This window comes from Mustela putorius, unplaced genomic scaffold (assembly GCF_011764305.1).
Source record: "Mustela putorius furo isolate JIRA1106 unplaced genomic scaffold, ASM1176430v1.1 tig00000281_pilon_pilon_pilon, whole genome shotgun sequence".
Classification (NCBI taxonomy): Eukaryota; Metazoa; Chordata; class Mammalia; order Carnivora; family Mustelidae; genus Mustela; species Mustela putorius.
Window position 1 is genome coordinate 23,173,998 of NW_025421343.1, and position 23,145 is coordinate 23,197,142.

Here is a 23,145-nt window from a genome sequence, read left to right on the forward strand (position 1 = left end):
CAAAATTGGTTAATTATTGTTGTATAGACCTGCTGTCCAATAAAATAGCTATGAGTTACATGTGTCTATTTAAATCTAAAGTAATTAAGATGGAAAAAATTGAGCTTCATCTCCCTAGTCATGCTAGTCATATTTTAGGTGGTCTGTAGCCACGTGTGGCTAGTGGCTACTGCCGTGGACAGCACAGATATAAAACACTTCCATCACAGCAGAAAGTTCTATTGAACTGCGCTGCTATAGGTGAATTAGTTTGTCAACGTGTTGGATTTTTTTTCTTTTATCCAAGTGGTAGCTATCCATTTAGTGTCTAATTGAAGTAAGGTGCCCTGATAAGAAATGCATGTTGCCCAGGGAGGATTCAGAGAACTTGCTTCTTTCAGCAAGTGGGTCTGAAGATAAATATAATATGAAAAACATGTATCAAAAACCTTGAGGTTGATACAGATAAATTACTGCAGGAATTCAAAGGAAGGAAATATTTATATTTTCCAGTTCAGGGTAGGAAATCAAGGAAGACTTCTTGGAGGAGGTGGATCTGAAACAGAAAACTGGCCAGTACTTCAGTCTGAAAGCACAAAACACTCAACATCTTGAGAAAACGAGAGGAGAGGACCTGATACAGTGATAACCTGGTGGGAAACTTAGCTCCACACAAGGAGATTAACAATGATCATTCCCATAGCTTTGAAGTTCTGCTTTTACTTCTCCCTCACCTCTGCCTTGGGACAACGAGTCCCCTGGAAACAAAGACTTCTGGTCCTGACGTCCTCTGCTTGTTCGGAGCTGGGGAAGCAGGTAGAAACTAACGACACTTGAATGGTTCCTTCTCTGATTTTTCTCCTCTGTTTGGGGGTCGCAATGCAGGGAGAATCTTCTCCTAATCCCATTCTCCCTTGCAGAACAAAGCTTGAAGTCTTGACCTGAAGAGCTCTATTGCAGGATGAGGAGTGACTGACTGTGATTTGTGGCTCTCTGAGACTCTCCACCGGGCTCGTTTACCCTCTTCCCGGAGCCCGTAGATGCTGACTGGTATCAGCCTGGCCTTCTCTCACAGGTGGGGAACCTCATGCTCCCAGTGGAAAACTCAACTCAGGGCAAAGGAACAAGGCACGTGAGGAGCACAATTATTTCCACAGAAAACAGTTAAATTTCAAACACTTGATGTAGCTCTCTAACACCGCTAATATGATTTGAATATTTCTGGAATGCTTCTTCTAACACCACTAGCATAGCCTCAGCGGGCTCCACTGATCACCTGCTGTCTAGACAGATGCCACCTTCTGTGCTTCACACCAGAGGTCAGATGCCACCTTCTGTGCTTCACACCAGAGGTCAGCAAACTGCAACCCACGGACCGCATCCAGCCCATGACTTTTTTTTCTTCTAGCTTGTGAGCTATGACTTATTTCTACATTTTCTAATGGTTGGCAAATATCAAGAGAAGAATAGTATTTAGTGACACATGCACATTTCATGAAACTCAAAATTCCGTGTCCGTAAATCAAGTTATGCTTGATTTACACAAAGACATCCATTTATTTGCTTTTTGTCTATGTTGCTTTCCTTCCCCAGAGGCAGAGTTGAGAAGTGATGGGGATCATGAAGCCTGCAAAGCCGACAGTATTTATTCTCTGGCTCTAACAGGAAATGGGTGCCATTCCTGGTCTATACCATTGACGCCTCGAGGCACCAGCGAATATTGATAATAACTTCCTCAACATCCACCAGCCCACTGTGGCTGACAGGACACTTCCCCGGGCGCCACTTTCCCCTGTCTCCAACTGTCCTGGCCTCCGTCCGGCAGGTTCTAGCAGGCTGTGGCTGCTTCACAGACAGACATGAACCCACAAAGCCATCACCCCAGGTGAGGTCATTCGAGAGCAGAAACGGGTGCCAGGCATTTTTTTTTTTTACTGAGGCAATATTCCAGGCTGTTTGAAAATGTAGGCATCTGATGACAGACTAGAGAGCACAGCGGTTACGTTCAGGCAAAATTCAGATCCACGCACGTGGTGCGGTAACATCGTTGAAACAGAATCAAAGAAATAGATTGTGTGTCGGCACTTGAAGTTCTTACATATTTTCCTCTTCCCGAAGGATTTGGTGTCTGTAAGCTTGTATCATCTGAAAGAGTGCCCTTCACAATTATTAGACATAGCCTGAGCTAAGGCGACAATCCGATAAACAAAATTCTTTGTCTTATATGGTCACAGGGGACACTCTGAAGTGTGTTTTTGAGCAACTCTCATAGGATCTTCCATGCAGAGTGGAGTAAATCAAATGTCATTTTAGTACATTCAGATCATTTATTCACATCCAACTTATGCCTCTAAGCATTGTTAAACACTGTTAGATTTTGTGATAAGAGAAAACTACTGAAAAAGCAAACACATTTCCTGTTTCAGGGGTGTTTATTCTATTTTTTTTTTTAAGATTTTATTTATTTATTTGACAGACAGAGATCACAAGTAGGCAAGAGGCAGGTAGAGAGAGAGGGGGAAGCAGGCACCCTACTGAGCAGAGAGCCTGATGCGGGACTCGATCCCAGGACCCTGGGATCATGACCTGAGCCGAAGGCAGAGGCTTAACCCACTGAGTCACCCAGGCGCCCCCAGGGGTGTTTATTCTTTGTTCGAGGAGACACACGCGAGCAGTGGGATGGATGCAGCAATGGTTTTGTATGAGGTGCAGGGGGAATAGAGATCAGAAAATACCGGATTCACCTAAGGACTGTGGGGAGGCGAGGGTCGGGAATGGCTCTGCAGAGGAGTTCGCTGTGAGCTGGGCCTGGGAAGATGCTCAGGGTTGACCAGAGAGACGGGATACTGGGAAAGAGGGCTGAAAAGATCCTGGCTGGGCGCTGAGCTGTGGAAGGGCCTGGTGGTCTGTCTGGTTCCCTGCTGGGTCCCCAGGGCTTAGAATGGTGCCTTGTCCTTGCTCAGTAAATACCTGTTGGATGAATGAATCTGGCATGTTTGTGGATTGTGATAATCCACATGGAGTGGGCACTTGTTTGTATGGTTAGCAATGTGCTATTTGGGAACCATTTCAGTGATGAGACTGACTTTTATCTTGATTTTTCATGCATCTGTGAATAAATAAATACTAGTCTCGGAGGGCCTGGAAACCGCTGGCATTCTCTCTTCAGCAGCATTGCTGAAGCTTTCTCCTGCTCTGGCCCATGGGTTCGACATTGTGTACTCTCAGAACTCCCGTGAAACCTCCCGCACTGCCCAGGACATTTCAGCTAAAAGTGCTGAGATACTCAGCTGTTAATAATACACCAGTAACAGCCACCTGCGGGCTGTTTGGTCTTAAGGTTTTGAGAGGGGGCTGTGCACTATTTCTCTCACTCAAAAAATCACATCATGAGCCAAGTGAAAAAGATGTATTATGGTAGGAACAATTTTAAATCCACTGTTTTGTTTATTTATTTATTTAGAGCATGCCAGGGAGGGGCAGAGGGAGAGAGAGCATTCCAAGCAGGATCCATGCTCAGCTGGGAGCCAAATTTGGGACTCGATCTCACGGCCTTGAGATCATGACTCGAGCCAAAATCAAGAGTCGGATGTTTAACTGCCTAAGCTACCCAGGCGCCCCTCACTCATTTATATTTAAGGGACATTATTATTTGTACTTATTGGTACTTTATTTTTTATCAACAAATGCCTTTCAATCTCACGGTGATTAAGATATAACAACGCGGATTGAGAACCAGTGCTTTGTACTACAAAGAGCCTTGACATTTATGGATTTGGCAGTCATGGAGTTAGTGACCAAGGATCCGTTCTATATGGTGATTTTTCTGAGACACAGATTTGAATCCCATGGCCAGTTAGGCTGGGGGATGGCAGGGAATCCATTAGCTGGTGAACCCAGCCCACTGCCCACCTGCTTATGTCAAAATAGCGTTAATATTTTCTACTTGACTTCAGGGTCCTCAAATTCTTGGAAACTGATTAAGAGAAAAAGTTTGTAGAACATGTCCCCAGGACAAACAATAATTTCTGGTGATGAAAATAAGGCAGAGAGGTCATCAGACAAAGAAGGATCCTTAGCCAGGCTCATCAATGCTTATGGAGAATCATTAAGGATATGAAGGTCATTCAGAATTTCCATTTCCACCTGACTGCATTGTACAGAGGGCATGTGAAACTGCTGCCATTCACAAACACCTCCAGACACATCCCACCTGACCGCCAGGGGTCAACTATATCTTCAACCCTCCCCCGGCAATTTGGTTTTGCTACGATTCTGCATGACCTTTGAAGGAAACGGTTGGCAAGTCGAAGATAAACATCAAACCAGACTTGGTCTAATTGAATAAATTCCAGACTGATGAAGCCTGAGCTAATGAGGTTTCATGCCCTGAAGGACATCTTAGTCCTTGTCACTGGGCTTGGGGATGTCTTTCCTGAAGAGACTCGCTCCCCGGGGTACAGCCAGCCCCACGAGGCTGTGTTCTAACTTGCTCTCCCTCTCTGCCTCTCTGATTCTGGCCCTTAAAAACAACACACCCTTCGTGATACTTTCGAGGTAATTCTTCCAGGTGGAAGATTCACAAAAGCACAGGATTACCCATGAGCCTTCTTTGGACGCCGCTCCCCTCTCTCATTTCCCTCTGATACTTAGACATCAACCACGGTGGGAGGTTATCCAACTTGAGTTTTGAAGTTGGGCGAATCTTTTTCACAGCTGGGAAACTAGACTCAGATTAAGAGTTGCTATTTGACTTCAAATTATGATGCTTCGATTAAGCATCATAATTGGGGGGAAACCATAAATAACAATCCTAAGCCTAATCTTCCAAATTTAAATAATCTTCCAAATTTAAATAAGATTTCTTAAATTCATGTCTTTCAAGGAGCAGCTTGCTCTCAGAGTGGTCCCAACTTTTTAGGGTCTTTTTATATTGACGGCCTGGCTTTTTTTTTTTTTTTTTTTTAAGATTTTATTTATTTGTCAGAGAGAGAGAGAGAGCGAGCGAGCACAGGCAGACAGAATGGCAGGAAGAGGCAGAGGGAGAAGTAGGCTCCCCACCAAGCAAGGAGCCCGACGCGGGACTCGATCCCAGGAGGCCAGGATCATGATCCGAGCCGAAGGCAGCCGCCCAACCAACTGAGCCACCCAGGCATCCCTGGCTTTTTATTTATATAGATCCTACAGATAACAACACAAATCACAATAATTCAACAGAACAACATGTGATTATTCCAATACAGTGGATGCAGAGGTTATGGTCATCACTCAAAACCACGTAGTGAATGGCCCTCTGATCTTTAAGAAATCCATGTGCCCTTCACTCAGGGTCATGTCTTCTCTTGGTTCCAAGTTCATAATGGGGTGACCAGGAGCTCTATTAGAAATTGAACCATGGTAGGATATCCAGGGCAGCTGTTCTGCCCAATTAAAAACTAGATTGCCTCCCCCTCAGCCAGGACAGAGGTCCTGTGGGCTTTTATTTTTTTTTATTTAAAGATTTCATTTATTTATTTGACAGAGATCACAAGTAGTCAGAAAGAAGGGAAGCAGAGAGCCTGACTCGGGGCTCGATCCCAGAATCCTGGGATCATGACTTGAGCCGAAGGCAGAGGCTTTAACCCACTGAGCCACCTAGGCGCCCCTCCCATGGGCTTTTAAAGACTCCACCAGAACATCTGAAAGCTGCAAACAATGTAATGGACTGGTGATGTTGCTTGCCTTTTCATGAACACAAGAGGAGAATCGGAGAAATTCAGGCTGTAAGTGGGGACGTGAGGAAGGAAATGTACAGTCAAGGGTCATACTTAGAGTAAGTCATGCTTAGGAGATGTGTATGCTGTACCCCATGATCCTAGAGAGAAGAGGGGGTGAGGCAGGACAGAAGGGAGCCGGTTGTAGGAGTGAGGACCCTCAGAAGGCAGTGGAATGTGGGACGCACAGCTCGTGGGGACACTGGGCCAGGGACACGGAGCTCCTGTAATGTGGGGCTGAGCGTTTGTGTCGAATCATGAGTTCAAATCTAGTCTCTGTCAGTTTGTAGAAATGTGTGAATTTGTGCAAGTTAATCTCTTTAAGTAGCCATTCCCTCATGTGTAAAATGGAGGGAATAAGATCTCAGATTTAAATTGCTACCCTTGTGGGGCGCCTGGGTGGCTCAGCGGGTTAAAGCCTCTGCCTTCAGCCCAGGTCATGATCCCAGGTCCTGGGATCGAGCCCCACATCGGGCTCTCTGCTCAGTGCAGAGCCTGCTTCTCTCTCTCTCTCTCTCTCTCTCTCTCTGCCTGCCTCTCTGCCTACTTGTGTTCTCTGTCAAATAAATAAATAAAATATTTTAAAAAATAAAAAATAAAAAAATAAATTGCTACCCTTGAGTCTCACACACACACACACTCATGCACGCACACACTTGGGTAGGAAATCACTCATCTGTGAAGAAAGATTACATCCTCAGTCTTTCCACAACTTACCTCCTGGCATTTCTCTGTCCTCCCGACGCTGGCCTTCCCCCAACTTGAACCTGCGGATCCCTGCTTGTCCGGCAGGTGCCAGAGGGCGAGGGTCTTCACCTGCCTGGGACACGACTGTGGTCTGAGCCGGAAGTGCGGGGCGCCCCGCTGGGAGGGTGGCCTGGCGGGACAGCCTGAGGAGAGGAGGGGCTACCGGGAGGTGGGAAGGAGACCAGCAGGGCTTGCTGTGGCTTTGTCAGACATGGCGCTGGGCACATTCCCTTTCCTTGTCTGCTTGATTCCTCGAAGCAGGGTCTGATCCTTGGCATCTGGGGGCCGGGAGTGAAACAGGAGACATTAGGTTCTTGGGAGGGCAGGGCCAGCTCATGTCCTTCCCTACTATCCTTCCTGACTCCTCAGGGAACACACAGTTCAGCCTCAGACAGTGGAAGATTTTGTGGCAGGGGAGGAAGAGGGGTCTTCCCTCATCTGTCAGCAAACCTGATTCCTCCCTTTGTGGAAGTGGGGCCTTCTGGTTAACAGCAGGAGTGAAAAGGGGGACTGTTCCATCAACACAGAAACGATGTCTCAGAGGAGCAGGGGTGACATAGGAGAGACTGTGCCCCTCATGTAAAGGAAGTCACTGCTTCTGAGAAAGAAGTGAAAAACACGAGTGCCTGGCTCCGAGGCCTTGTCACTTGTCACTTGTCACTTGCCATCGACAGCACAGCTGACCTGCAGATTTAGGAACCAGGCAGCTCTGAGTTTTGTGACTCACTAGTTTTATGACCTTAGGCAGGTTAACCTCTCTGGACAATAGTTTTTGCATTTGTGAAATGAAACCAATCCCAAATGAGTAAAACCCTAAAGGACAATCCCAAAATGAAGACTGACTTTTCCAGGACAATCATGTGCATTAAAATCACACACATATATATGAATTACGTGTATTATGGACCGTTGAATAGCATCTGGCTTTTAACCATTGCTTTAAGAAAACCATTACTGTATTTTCATCATCATTTAAAAATTTCAAATCAAGGTTGGGTGCAAAAAACCCCTACACTTCCAGCTTGGCTTCTAGGGGACATACTGGCCCAGAAGCACAGGCCTGACCCTCCTCGTGCTGAGGGGGCAGAACCTCTCAGGGCAGGGCTGGCCTGGTCAAGGCTAAGACCTGATGCGGGTCCTCGATATGGACTCCACAATCGGGTCTGCGAGACCAAAGTGTCTGTCTCTACCTGTCCCAAGGTCTACCTGTTAGTCTCAACCCTGTGGGGTTCTGACAAGGTCCCAGTGTCATCAACCCACATTTCCTTTTGATTTCAAAAGGCTTGCCCTGGGTGCCTGCTGTGGGGCAGGGTTCATTCTAGAAGCTGTGGGTACAGAGACTGAAGGTGCGTGCTTGAACCTCAGCTCAGGAAGTCGGAAGGAACCGGCAGACCATGCCCCCCCCAGTGCGGGGGCCCCTCCCCTGCAGACACAGACAGCCGCCCAGCACAGGCTGCAGACAGCGGGCCGGACGGAGCCCTGAGCCACGCAGGAGACAGTGCTGAATTTCCCAGAAAACAGCTTACACAACAAGGAGTATCAGTTTTCCTCGGCTCCTTCCCCCATGGACCAAGATAACCGAACGAGTTACACAGAACACTCGGCTTATTTGATTGTTGGGAAAAACCAAAACCTCCCCAAGGGAAGGAAGGCCCAAGCGCCTGGTGCAGAGAGACCGGCAGCTAGCGGCGGCCTTGCCCACGGCTCCCAGCACGCCCCGGGGGGACCAGGCCGCCCCTGGGTTCCCCGAAAGGCCAGGCTGAGGCCCTCAAGTAGAAAGTCCGCGAAGGGCTCCCTCGGGGATCGGGAGATTTCTGCTGGCTAACCAGAGGCAGTAAGTGCCTTCCGTGGTCTAACTGCGGGAAGAAATGGGAAAAAAGAAGGGAACAGGGAGAATAAAGAGGAGACAAGAGACAGAAGACAGCCAGCATTCTGGACGCCCAACTTGCATGTGAAGGCAAAACTCCTAGGTTCCGGGGCGCCTGGGTGGATCCGTGGGTTAAAGCCTCCGCCTTCGGCTCGAGTCATGATCCCAGGGTCCTGGGATAGAGTCCCGCATTGGGCTCTCCACTCAGCAGGGAGTCGGCTGCTCTGTCTCTCTCTGCCTACTTGTGATCTCTGTCTGTCAAATAAATAAAATCTTAAAAAACAAAACAAAAAAAAACCAAAAAAAATACCCCTAGGTTCCAGAGCTCTACAGGCTTACAAAACACTCCAAAGTATTGCATTTAATCTTTTCCTGCAATTCTCATTCCCTCACCTCTCTTTCTGGTCTTTCTGGGAATGACTCCCAGCCCAGGCCGGCACTAAAGTCTGTCACACTGTGGGAGTTATTGAGACTCGGGGAGCTTGTGTTTTATCACCTATGATGGCCTTGTGGGGGGTGGGGGACAAGAGCCAGAGGGTGTAAAGCATTTCACACAGTGTCTTCCGTGAGCAGTTTGTGAGTTTCCTGCCTTGAGTTTCTTTCAAGCTCTCGGCCACTAAGGAGAACCCGAAAACGTGATTGAACACAATATGCAAGTTCGGGAAAGACACACCAGGATTCTGAACTCATTTGGAGACTCTGTTAAGTCAAGGGCACTGATGCGGATTGCCCAGCGGGTGTGCATGTGGCAGTAGTGGCAGCAGCGGGCTGTCTTCCCCCAGGACTCGCACAGAGTCCATGGACGCTGTCCGGCCCTCGCTCTGGGCTGCGAGGCTGTGAGCTCGTGGTCGGGCCCGTCTCTGCAGACATTCGCTCAACAACCAGAATCTAGAGGCAGAGTCGACAAGCACTCCAGGGAGAGGACAGGGTTATGGGGATAAAAAGCTGAGAAATCCTCTCCATGTCCCAATGCCAATTATTTTCCTTGCGTTTATTTAAACTTTCTCACAAAATCTTGCATCGTCAGAATGTTTAGCACCATTTTATGAAGGGGGAAGCCAAGGCTCACTGAGGTTAAGTCACTGGTGCAACTTTGTGCATGGAGTGAGGGCCGGTCTGGATCGGAATCGGATTCTGAACATTGTACTGGTTTCTCTTTTATATCATGCCACCTTTCCCCGGAAGCCTCGACTGATGGAAAATCAATGCTATCCGGGGATAAGGCGGCACATTTTCCTATGCACTTTGCTCTGCACCCCCCTTCCTACTCTCTGGCCACCAGGACCCCCGAAGTGGCCGTGGCCACCAGCCTTGTGGATTTTTGGCCCAGTTGCTTCCCATCAGACTTCTGCATATCTGCCAGCCTGGTCCAGCACATCTCTGGCTCTGATTTCTCCCTGCAGGAACCCGAGAGTCTGTCTCTGTATGTGTTATCAGACCAGCTAAAGAGTTACACATGTCCGCTCGGAGGAAGAGGGCTTTGATGTTGGATCCGCGTCCAGGAAAGCCTCCTGCTCCCCTGCCCCGGCTGGAGCTCTGTGTTTTCATCAAGTTCCTCACGACACCTTGCTGCTTGCCAAGAGGAAAGCCAATGAAGCAGGACGGTGCCGGGGTGGGGCGGGGGAGGGCGACGCGCCTGCTCGGGGCCCTGAGTTTGGGGCAGGGTGCTGATTATTCCCTGGCTTCCAACCTTAGCTTTCTTCAGGGAAGGGAATCTGGATTCTTGCTGGGTCTACAAATCCTGTGGCTCCTTCAGAAAGGATAGGGGGCAACGGCGAGGGGCGTGCTTGTTATAAGCCAGACTCAAGGCAAAGTGAACACTTGTCTGTGACCAGAGTTTGCAAAGTGTACTCGCGTTTGTCATTTCATGCTCTCCTTGAGGGAAGCCCGGGAGCTGGGCACAGTAGCCCGACTACGCGTACTTGGCTTGCTGGGCGTACGGAGCCCTACCTCTGGGCTCCTGGTAAGACTGTCCTGCAGGTGGTGGCTGTCCCCAGGTGACACCTCCATCTCTTTGTGATGAGATCTCCGTGATTCTCCATCACAGGCACCTCTTTCTTTATCCTCAGGTTGGGCCCATCAACAAGGGTCCCCTGCATGTGTGCCCAGGGAAGCTCTTTTTCCACATGTTTTTGTAGCTCCTGACACGGTGATGCTTGGAATTGGGTGGGTGGGGGGGGTCCCTGTGACCCGGGTGATGCCCAGAGTGAGCCACCGTTGGGGGGCGGGTCTCTTGTCCATCTCTCCGACCCCCTTTTATTTTTTTGTCCTAAGGGCTCCTTTACTGCACAATCCCTTTTACGTGCCCCCTTGATTTATATTAAATTGGCCCGTGTATCTGGGTATACTTACAGCCTCTCCACACTGATGGGTCATCGATTCATTCACAAAACTGCTTTCATTCTTAGAGCTTTAGGCTCCATTTTTTCCTATCTGGTAGGAATATCTGCTTCCTATCTGTTTGCCCTTCCTTCCTTGACTTTTTCAGGGTCTTCCCAACTATTCTTCTTGTTGTTTTTCTATATGACTCTTAGGATACGGAAAGGATCTTGTTGGCATTTTAATGGGAATTACACTAAATTTGTAGATCGACTGAGGAAGCTTTGGTAACTCCAGGATGCTGTCTTCTAGTCAGAATGCAGTAGGTCTTTCTACTTGTTCAAACCCTTGAGGACTTTAGATTTCCACTGTGCATCAGGCACTTTCTTACTTTACTGCTAGGGATTTGACTCTGTCTGGTGGTTACAGTCGATAAGGGCTTAGCTTCCATTACCTCTCCGACCGACTGTTCGTACCGGGGATGGCTGTTGATCTCCACACACTGCACTGTCTTAGTAAACTCTCTTATATTTGAAAATAGGTTTTTAGCTACTTCTCTCAGGTTTTTTGTGCATACAGGTTGATTTACCTACATAAATAACAATATTTATTATATTCTGTTAATATAGTACTTCCAAATGGACTCTGGAATTTATTTGTCTTTTTAAATCAGAGCTAGTACCAGGGCTAGTACCAGATGGTTCAGTCGGTGAAGCGTCTGACTCTTAATTTCCACTCAGGTCATGATGTTGGGGGTGGTGAGATCGAGCCCCGCAGGGCTTTGCACTCAGCCAGGAGTCTGCCTGAGATTCTCTCTCCTCCTCCCTCTGCCTCTCCCGTGCTCAGCTTCTCTAAATAAATTAATTAAAATATTTTTTTAAAAAATATTTTACTTATTTATTTGAGAAAGAGCAAGTGAAAGAGAGAGAGAGAGAGCACGAGCACATGAACTGGGGGAGGGAGGGGCAGAGGGAAGAGCCAGCTCCCCGCTGAGCAGGGAGCATGACCCTGAGATCATAACTTGAGCCAACAGCAGACGCTTAACCGACTGAGCCACTCAGGAGCCCCAGTAAATAAAATCTTTAAAAAAAACTAGTGCCAGTGCCTCCAGAACAATATTAAGTGATAATACTGATAACATCATTCTTGTCTTGTCCCTGCCTTCAGTACAAAGGTTTCTAAATTCTGTGTTGTAGCATGATAGACTCAGATACATATCTTTTTATCATTTTGAGAAAGTCTTTTTTTTTTAAAGAATTTCTTTTTTAATCAAGCAAGGAGGCAATCCTATACTTTGAAAAGTTCTATATGTGTGTGTGTTTTATCATAAATATGTTAATAGAGTTTTAATATTTGTAATTTATAAATAAATGAATGTAAAGATGTTGGGGATGCCAGCTTTGAAAAACTGATCGCCTCAGGCATGTAATCAAAGAAGCTTGGAGACAATGGGCTTGTAAGATCGTAATAAAATTACTATATTAAAATATTAACATTTACCACATAAAATTTAACTTTTTGTTTTTTTTCAAATGCAGAAGACACTTAAAGATCTTGAAAGCTTTTTGGTTTTATCGTAATGGATGTTGTTTATCTTATCAGTTGATGGAAGATTGGCTAACTAAGCATCGATCATTAGAAGGTCTTAGTTCATCTCTGAAAAAGTCTGATTTCTTTGCCCCTCTGAATGTCTTCCTCTACATCGGATGGTTTCAGGGAAGCAGCAACATGCTGGGTTTCCCCGGTCACACCCCCAAGTGTGGAGGCATCATAATATGACAGAGGAAGGATGGAGGGGGCCCTGTGTGGCCTGGGTCCTGCCTCTCTGAAGCACACCTTGGACAAAGAGTGTGTCCTCGTTGAAAGATGCTCTTTCTGGCAGAGGCAAGGTAGTGACACACCTATGTGCAGACCACTCAAAGGATGGGAGGGAACCAGACTTCTTAATGACTCATGGCTTCAGCACAGTGGGACTTCCTGTCGGGGCCACTGCCGGAAGTCTTGAGTGATTCTGACAAGTAAAGAAACACAAGTATTCTTTGTAGTCATAGAAAAAGGAAAAGATGGCTAGAGGGATAAACATCTCAAACAACAAATACTTTTTATGGGATGTCTGGTTTTCGGCAAATTTTTTTTCTGAACCAAGACATGTGTTCTTTTTAAAATTAATACATGCAGTACAAAAACTCAAAGCAATATGCTGATTTATTCCATAAAGATAATTCCCAGGCTAACTGTGGTTTGTTCTACATTGTCAACAAGAGTAGGGAGCTGGGGGAGGAATTTTGTAAAGTCCTGGAGATGAAAAGCTTGAGTCCACATGGAGTGACTATAATCTAGATCAATTCAATCTCGGCCTCCCGCCTCCCCTCCATATCTCTCTCTCGCTTCCTCTCTCCCTTCTTTTTTCTCTCTTTCTCTTTTCCTTTCTCTCTAAATATATACATACACATATATGTTTATATGTGTGTGTGTGTGTGTGTATAAAAGAAACATATATGTTGAAATGGCAAATTTAATTCAACCTTTTAAAAAGCACTCATTGAGTACCACGGGAACACAGAAGCAGGATAAGAGGGAGTACCTTTTAATCTATTTAAGGAGTGAATACATGTGCATATGGAGTGAATAACAATTCAAAGAAGTACAGAATTGTGGAGCAACTGGGTGGCTCAGTAGGTTAAGCGTCTGCGTTCAGCTCATGGCCTGAGCCGGGTCCTGGGATCGAGCCCTGCATCAGGCTCTCCACTCAGCAGTGAGTCTGTTTCTCCTCTCTCTGTGATCTCTCCTGCTTTTACTTTCAAATAAATAAATAAAATCTTAAAGAAACCCCACAATTGAATAACAAAATAACACGGACTGTGTTATAAGATGTCAGAAAACTCATGACTGGTTGTTGGGATTCTGTCAGTGGGGTGTCTGTAAGTACAGCGGAGCAAAGCGGGGAAGGAGGACCTAGCATTTCTCTTCCTTCTCCTAGCATTGTTCCAATGTCACAGGATCCATCTACCTGCTCATCTGAAGGTCTGTTCTGATGACCTCATCCTGGGGCAGGGGGCAAATCAGAGCTCCTGTCAGCCTCCTTATGTGCTGCCAGTGTTAAGGCAAGAAGGAAAAAATGACAAGCTACCCAAAAGTGAGAAGGATGTTTTTGGCTGTAGGATTTTTGAGTTTAGTGCCATCTGCTAGTCAGAGCAACTGAGTCAAGGAAGAAGATAGACAACGAGCCCATGAAGAGATGCTCAGTCATCAGTCAGTGAAGTGCAAATTAAAAGCACAATGCAATGTCATCATGCGTCATTAGAATGGCTAAAACTGAAGACAGGCTGACCGTGCTGAGTGCTGGTGAGGATGTGGAACAATGGGAACTCTCATTCATTTCTGAGGGGAATGCAGTAGGGCGCTGCCATCGGAAAAGCAACATGGCGGTTTCTTGTAAAGCAAACATAGGCTTACCATGTGACAATTCCATGCCTAGGTTTTGCCTCCTCCTTCCAAATAAAAACATGTCCTTGAAAGACTAGTGAATGAATGTTCACATCAGCTTTATTCATAATAACCCCAAACTGCAAACAACCCCAGATAGGTGCATTGACAAATGATTTATGACATTCAAATTATGAGTATTACACAGCAACAAAATGGAATGAACTATTTATTGATACACCCGAAAACACAGATGAATCTCAAAAATGTGCTTGGAGAAGGAATGATTCCATTTATGTGATGTTCTCAAAAACAACCTATAGTAACAGAAAGCAGATTTATGGTTGCCTGAGGCTGGGGTGCGGGCTAGAGGGACACAAGGGAACCTTCTGGAGTGATGCACATATTTATATCTCGATTGTGGTAGGGTTTAACTTGATGTATACATTTGTCCTGACTCATCACCCTGTACGCTTCACATGAATGCATTTGGTTGTATGTAACGTTTACAAGAAGTAAGAAGAGAAGGAGGAGGCCCTTCTGATAAATGGACTTTCAGGACAGGTGAACCAGTGAGAGATATCACTCGCTTCTGAGAAAGGCCTGGGGGATGACGGACAGAGAGCAACTCAGCCCCACATCTGCCCTAGTGCTGTACAAAGATGGCGGCTGAGTCTAGCCTGGCAGCCATGGTGTGGTGTGCTTGGTTGGATGTTTCTTTTGAGACCCAACTCAGTTCACTGGCTCCTCTCTTGAACAAGACACTTAATTTGGGGTCTAGCTAACTGTGGTTTGGAAAAGCATTCCTCCTGGGCCCTGTGCATCCCGAAGGTGGTCCCTGCTCTGAGAGCATTTCCAGTTCGAGACAAGGTGGGAGGTCAGGAGGTGATGGACAGCTTTTGCTTGGGTGCCCCCAGCAAGTTATCCTCTTTGAAAAGAAACCAGGGGGTTTTTCACTTAGGTGAAAATCACCTAAGTTTGGGAAAATCTAAATAAACTTCCCCTCATCCCCAAGCTTCTCGGCCAACTCAGTGAGCCACATTGGAACAGTCTAGATTTGGGGAGGAGGGAGTTGTGACTTCGAGATAGATCATAATCTCCACTAAGTATGTTCTGAAATGTAAATTATGGTTATGGAACAGTGATGATTCACATAATTACATCAAAATTAAAATATAAACAAAGTATGACTGTGAGCAGCATCTTTTAGAGAAATTACCGCCACCAGATATACAGAAATTGTTCCCTGAGTAGAGTAAGGCACCTTTCCAGGACATTCCTATGAATTTATATTCTATGGACACTGAACTCCCTATCCAAAGCCCATCTTAATTACTGTTTTCCTTTCCAATGAACCATTTCTCCCACTGTGGGAGATACTTGTGTGGTTGGCTAAGTTAACAATTACATGAATTTCAAGAATTCTTTGTGTTGAGAAAAGATAGACGGCCACAGGCAGTTTTTAGGTAAATATAAACAAAGGAAAAAGAGTTCCTAAGTACATTAAATCTAAAATGGTTTAAAGCTGATTGTATGGATCTGAATATGATTTCCTCCCTTACTGCATACACCAGGGCTGGGAGTCAGGGCCCCAGGGTCCGGTGTCCACTGTCTCATTAGCTAGGTATGTGACTTCCAGAAAATCTAACCTCGTTCCGGTTTCCTCATGGTCAAGTTAAGATGGCACCATGTCCTTGCCAACCTCAGCAAGTAAAAGGCTTGCAACGAAATGTTACATCTGGTGCTAACACTTTGAAAAAGTGAAAGTTTGATATGAATACAAAGGAGCGTTTTTTTTTTTTGTTTTTTTTCACATTCCCGAGACAACTTTTACAATGTTATAAACATAGTATATGTCGTATCAGTAGATGTACATGCTATGGGACTGGTTCTGAAAGCAATAAAAATCACCTCATTCAAAAATTTACCAATCTGTTAGCAGGAAGCACCAAGGGCTAAGTGTCCTCCGAGAGCCGCACTTGCTCTCACCAGGTGGCTGTTAGGAACAGTCCTCTGTCACTACCATTCTAAACCATGTTAAGTTCCACACTGGGGTATGGCAGGAGTCACTTTATTACTAAACCAAGAGACTGCAAACTGAAGCCTGGAAATGGAATATGAATTAAAATTTCAAAAAGAAAAAAAATAGCAACTGGGTCTTAGAAATGCCACCATGATTAAGTCTAGAATACAGTCCACATTCCATTCAATGCAGGCTATAGTTAAAAAAAAAAAAAAGGAAAAGAAAAGAAAAGGAATGTCCCCGTGTCTGTGTTGTTTTTAGGGGAATAAGAGAGTTCTAGGAATTTGAAGTCAAGGACTGGTCTTGGCATTGCCTTGAGCTTGCTTACTGCCTCTGGCCTAGCCCTTGAGCTACAGGGTGGATCCATTTCCTGCCCTGCTCTCCCCTCCTTCCTTCTGCTTGCTCCCTGTCACCTCATCTCCCGAGGGTAGAAGTGACCCTTAATCTCCTCTTTTAGGAACCCTAGGAGCTGTGAAGTGCTTTTGTGTTTCTTGAGTTGTTTGGGTTAGTTGAACACGTGTTAATTGAGAGCAGACAGCCACATAGGTAATAGAAAAGTGACTAATAGATGGTCCTTGTCCTCCCCTTGCTGAAGATCTGATGGCTGGTCAGGCTGACAAAGGACACAAGAAGTGCCTTGCTATTTTGAGGAAGGAGAGAGCACATCTAGAAATGTGGATCAGGAAGGATTTATGAAGGAGCTTCTGTCACTTGAGCCAGGCCTAGACTGGGGATAGAGATGTTTGCAGTGTGGGGCTCAACTCTAGGACCCTGAGGTCACCACCTGAGCCGAAACCAAAAGTTGGACACTTAACCAATTAAGCCACCCAGACACTCCTGACTGGGACCTTTTAAAAAATTAGGACAACCAATGTTGGGTTCCAGATGATTCCATACACAGCATGGTGTGACTAGTCTACCTGACAGGAAGTGGTTGCCCACTGAGGGGTCCATGAACAGCACAGCTGAGTGACATTAATAATTCTAAATGATGTTTCTACTTGTAATTTTCAGCAGATTCTTTTCCCAGTCAAGTTTCCCAAATTTAAATTAGTAGGGTTGTGTAAATCTCAAGTACTGAAGGAGGAAGAAAGGTATAATTTAATTCTTCACATGCAAACTTTATTTGCCAAAGTGTAAAAATGCTGTTTAAAAACAAATTATCTGAGTTAGAAACCAAAGTCTAATTAAATAATTAATTTCATAGTACAATTGCTCAACTTGTTTTATATTATAGAATGGATACATTTGAATATTATAGAAATTTGTTTTAAGAAACAATTTAATATGCTTAAGTTTGCTGTACAATAGAATGGCTTGGAGGACTGGAAAGTGTTCCAGAGTGACAAGTGTTCCTGAAGTTACAATTTCTCTTCTTCAAAATCCAAACTATGGACAAAATGTATGAATCTATGGTTTTCCTGGAGTAGGAAAGAAAGGACAGTAACCCCTGAGAGACTGTAACAGACAGGATAAGCCCTGCATCTGCCCAGGGTTATTGCTTTGAGAGAGCTTCCAGGAGACCATGAACAGAGGGCGAGCCTGAAAGGAGCCCCACAATCTCCCTGAGTTGAGCAGACAAATTGAACAACAAAATGCCCATCAAAATCTTACTTTTTTTTTTTTTAAAGAAATTAAACAACTGATTCTAAAATTTCGATGGAAATGCAAAGAAGCTAGAATAGCCAAAACAAGTTTGAGAAGAAACAAAGCTGGAGGAATAATAATATCTGATTTCAAGGGAATATAAAACTACAGTAGTCAACAGTGTGGTGTTGGCATTAATACTCAATAGAATAGATCAATGGAACAAAATGGAAAGTACGTACATGTGTGGAAAATGGATTTTTGACAAAGGTGCAAAGGCAACTTGGTGGGAGAACAACAGTCTTTTCAACAGATGGTGCTAGAACAATTCTGTATCCACATACACAATGAATGAGTTTCAATCCGTACCTCACACTGTATACAAGAGTTAACCCAGAATGGATCACAGATTTAAATGTAAAACCTCAAATATAAGCTTTTTAGAAGAAAATATAGGAGAAAATTTTTATGACCTCATATTAAGCAAAGATATTTACATATACCACCGAAAACAACATACATTAAAGTATAAATTGATTCATCAAAATGAAAAACTTTTGTCAAAGACAGTGTTAAGGAAATTAAAAGACAAGCCACAGACATACAGAAAACAGTGACAAATTATCTATCTAATAAAGAACTTCTATCATACTTAATATATAAAGAATTCTCAAAATTCAATAAAAAAGAAAACAAGTATCTCAATTAAAATAATGGACAAAAAATTTGAATAGATATTTCACCAAAGATACATGAATGGCAAATAAGCACATGAAAAAATGCTCAGTGTAATTTGCTATTAGGGAAATGCAAACTAAAACCCCAAATAGACCCAATTAAATCCTAATCGCTGCACACAGAACAGTAGTTAAAATTATGGAGAATGACGATACCTAGTTGTTAATAAGGTGGTGGAAGTGGAACTCTGATTCATTGCTGGTGGGACTATAAAAAGGGATAACCACTTTGGAAAACAGTCTGACCATTTTTTTAAATGCTAAACAGAGATCTATCACATGATTCAGCCATTCTACTCCTATGTATTTATCAAAGAGAAATGAAAGCATATGTCCACTTAAAAAATTTATATGACTATTCATAGATTCGTTTGTAATAATCAAATACTGGAAACTCCCCAAATGTTCAACAGATGAATGGGGAGAAGCAACTGTGGTATATCCATGCAATAAAAATCCCCCGGTAATAAAAAGGAATGAACTTTTAGTGCACATGATGAGATGAACAAATCTCAAAATAATTTTGTTGAAAGAAATCAGACAAGAAAAGAGAAAACACAATTAATGTACAATCTTAATTATACAAAAGTCTAGAAAATACAATCTGTCGTGTCAGAAGGCAGGTCGGTGGTTGTTTGGGGATGGGAGGTGCAGGGAGAATTGGGGGGTTGCAAGCGGGTGTGAAGAAACTTTTGGGGTGATGCAAATGTCTGTTATCTTGTGGTGATGGTTTCAGGGATATATATAGAGAGAGATGGATCGATCAAAACACATCAAGTTATCCACCTGAAATATGTGCATTGTGGAATGCCAATTACACCCCAATAAAGTTATTTTTAAAAAGCTTAGGATGTGACTTCGGGCACCCAGAGCAACATCCTGGTTTGGGAGCTACAGAAGTCACGAAACAGCAAGATATGAACAATATTTGGTTCTAAAATGTGACTTGTCTTTAATTGGGAAATGAAATATTGTTGTTAACTGCCCAACAACAGGTCGTAAGGTCTCCACTGAGGCTCTCCCACGACACAGATCGAGGTGAACGAGTCACTGAAAGCAGGTTTCACCACCTCCTTTTTCCCTCCTTCCTTCTCTTGGGAAAGGAGAAGGCGGCGAATGTGAAAACAGACTTAATAGAAGGGAAGATACACAACAGGTTGCTGGAAACATAGGAAACCAGAAAATGGGTATCAATATCCAAAAACTACAAAGAAAGATTTTTTCACCTTTGTTCTCTTTCCTTACCATCTCTCTCTCCCACTCCTTTCTTACTAAACCCTTTCTTCCTTTCCTGTCCTTTTTTTTCTCCTTTTTTCCTTCTACCTTCTGTCTTTTACCCCCACATCCCCTTGACCCCCATTTGCTGGCAGGATTGCACAGTGGTTCCGACTATAGCACGGACTGGAGCAGACTGCCCAAGTTCAAATCTCATCCTGTGCTCCGTATGGTATTTAATGCCTCCTGCTTTAGCTGCCCCGTCTGTAAATAGGGTAATACCAAATGTTCCTTCTCATTGGGCCACTGTGGTAGGGAAAGCACTTGAACTAGGCAGAACCACGGGTTAATACCCTGCAGTGTTACCATTTCCAGAGCCGCTCCCTAATCTACCACTGACAGGCTGGCCTCCAATCAGTTAAATGTAAAAAGTCCTGGGCTCAGAGAAGACCACAGAAAGCACAAGATTCCGAGAGCTGGAACCCAGTCCTGTCTCAGCCAGTCCCCAGCTCCCTGACCCCTTCCATGTGATTTATGCATCAGAGCTTAGACTCTGATCTAAATGAGAAGGGAAAATGAGGTTGGTCTAGAAGACTGTCTCCATGGTCACATGCAGCTGTTAACACTACTTATCATTCTAAATCATACAAATATTATCAAATGAGCAGCTTTTTGACAACCATTAGGCACAATGGAGTTTTTCATGTTCCAGCAAAGATCATTCATTATTCAGTAAGAAAGATAACTTTGCAAATTGCATGGAGTTTAGGAGTCTGCGTGTTTTCCTTGTGGTGGCCGACGCGTCACTAGCTTGGCCTTAGGGACCCCCGGGGAGAAATCATTCCGAAAGGGCTCTGGAGCGATTCTGTCTTCTCCCAGGTCAGCAGCACAAGTGGAGTGAAGTAACCATAGAAAGAAAGCGACAGCCAGTTCACATGACTCCCTTTATGCGAAGTTCACTGCAGAAGTAAAACAGTGCTGCCCGCTGAGAAAAAGACTCCACTTTTCACGGGGGCAGACTGAACGTGGAGACTGTTCCGTCGTGACCCAGACGGCATGAAGGGGATCCAGTATAAAACATGACGAGGGGGAGGTTTCCTCTGCTAACATCCTACTGAAGAAATTGTTAAGTGTGTCAACAATTCTGAATGCTTTAAAGGTTCAAGTAACTTTTAGAAGTGTTATATTCGCAATGGGGTCCTTATCCAGAAACAGGATCACTTAACCAAGGGACATCAATTTGTCCCCTGAAGGCATATTGACTCCAGGGACTCAACAGGAATTTTGTTAAAACACACGGAGATCGCTTAGATGTCCCTCATAATTCCTAGCAGAAGTCTCTGCACTGCTCTCTGCTGGGATGAGCTGCTCCCACAACGTGGTTGATTCTGTCATTTGTTGCTAGTGGCAATCACCGCCTCAACTGGCACATTCCTGGAGCTGTTTAGAGAGCCAGAGGCATCCTAGCCTGTGGACACCAGGGCTCTGTGCAGGGACCTACTGAGACTCCTGTCCCTTCCAGCCAGCAGTGTCAATGTGAGACCGGGTGTCAGAGTTTGGGCAAGAATCAGTCGAACCGATCTGGGTATCTCGATGGGTCACTGTAAAAGAGGGAGGATTTGGCTCAGTTTGATTAAATGGCATCGGTAGGTCAGGGCTCGAAGTTTTGAGTGTACAAATGTATGCGTGTCTTTGGGATAGCAAGCAGGAAATTCAACTTCTGACCTGATTTCCAGGATGAGGCTGGTTCAGGTGTAGTGAGGAATCTTTATAGATCGCTAAGTTCAATGAAAAAAAAAAACAAACCCTTGTAGTTTATTAAAAAATTGAAAATACAGGAAAAAAAGAAACACAACTCCACAGAAATAGGAACTGCTACCAGATTCGTGTCTTTCCAACTGATGCTCTTCTGCACACATTTTCATACAGCCGAGACGCCATGTATATGTGTATATGAGATGACAGGTATACACTACGTATACATATACAAATAGGTACACTGCCTTGTAAGTTGTCCTTAAGATGCTTTGTGCATTTCACAGTTCTGGTAATTTTTTCAATGTCAAAGTAATAACCTGTTGTAGTTATATTCTTACATGGTTAGATTCTAATACAGTTAACTGCTTTTTTATTGTTGGACGTAGTGTTCTGCTGTAGTAAAGAATGCTGTTATAAACATTTGTGGATAAATAATTGTACTTTCCCTCTTTAGCACTAGTCCCCTGAAATGACATTACAAAGCTTAGGAGTTACTACATTTTTAAGGCTCAGGATACATTTTACCAAATGCTGGTGTCAAAATACCCTTCCTCCAGCTGTGGTTGAGAATGTTCCAACTCCTGGCATCATGACCAGCACTGAGCATCTCTTGAAAGAAAAAAATCCTTGCTAATTTGATGAGCAAACAGTATCTTACTGTAATTTTATTCACATTTCTGATTACTAGTTACCATGTATTTGCTCTCCTGTTTTTCCTCTTCTGTCAACAACTTGTTCATGACCTTTGCCCATTTTTCCCATTTATTATCTACATTAATGAAATTTTGTTTTGTAAAGTCTCCATTGAAGCAGCAATAAAACACTTACTAGAGTTCAATTTGTTGAATTGATGTAAGTATTTTATTTAAAGTAATATTCTGAAGACTATAGTTTATTGATAGGAAAAATATGAATCATACATGTTTAAATTTTGTACTGACATTTATGGGAACTTGATTTCTCCAAATAACATGATTAGTTTTGTAGTGCGACTATTGGAATGCATTCTGCAGAAATGTGGTTTTACCTTCAGATCTGAGCACAATACCCTTACATCAAAAAAGAAAAAAAAAGGATAATAAAAAAACGCAACTTGGATGAGTTTAAATTTTAGTAGACAACATCTGATTTGTTGAAGAGTAAGTTCTTTTATTTACCTCTTCAAGGAACTGGTTATTTTTTTCACTTCTCTCTGCGCATCTGTATCCTATAAAGAAAATACAAGTACACAATGAAATTTCACACAGTGATGCTGCTACCCTGGGTTTCAAAGCAAACTTGGGTGGAGTGAGGCGGTACTTTCTGAAGGACCATTATAAGGAAATTACAGATTTCTCAGATCCAGGTAGTATTCAGATCTCTGAGAAGATGTGTCATGTGGAGAGCTAGTTCCAGGGTTCCCCCCGCCAGGTCTGGAGTAGTGGGAACGCAGGGAAAAAGAGAGCCTTCTGTGTAAGCGGACACACTTGCTCTCACTAGCGTGTTAATGGTTAACACTGTTTTCTTTTTCAGCTGTACCATGTGGAAGAAGTCCCAGCCCTAGCAGCAGGATTTGAAGAAATCTGAGGTTCCACTGCAAGATCCAGGCTAGCAAATACGCCTCTCATTATTGACTTTAACAAGTAGTTTATATGTAAGATGAAAAACCATGTAATATGTTTTCTAGTACTGCACATGTGTTGCTATTTCTTTAAAACGGGTATGGAGATTAGAAAGAGAAGTGATACATTCAGA

At 44.1% G+C, this 23,145-nt stretch overlaps 1 protein-coding gene across 8 annotated transcripts in view; it reads right to left on the minus strand.

Annotated features, from left to right (window-relative positions):
• Positions 1–17,214: 17,214 nt before the first annotated feature.
• RMDN2 (regulator of microtubule dynamics 2) overlaps positions 17,215–23,145 on the minus strand; it is a 73,154-nt gene continuing 67,223 nt past the window's right edge. For all 8 annotated transcript variants that reach the window (XM_045079223.1, XM_045079226.1, XM_045079220.1 and 5 more), the window contains 2 exons: positions 22,569–22,618; positions 17,215–21,254 (listed from right to left, as the gene is read on the minus strand). In XM_045079223.1, coding sequence (XP_044935158.1) covers positions 21,221–21,254; positions 22,569–22,618 — 84 coding nt within the window. In that variant the 3' untranslated portion in view covers positions 17,215–21,220. The remainder of the gene's footprint in view (positions 21,255–22,568; positions 22,619–23,145) is intronic.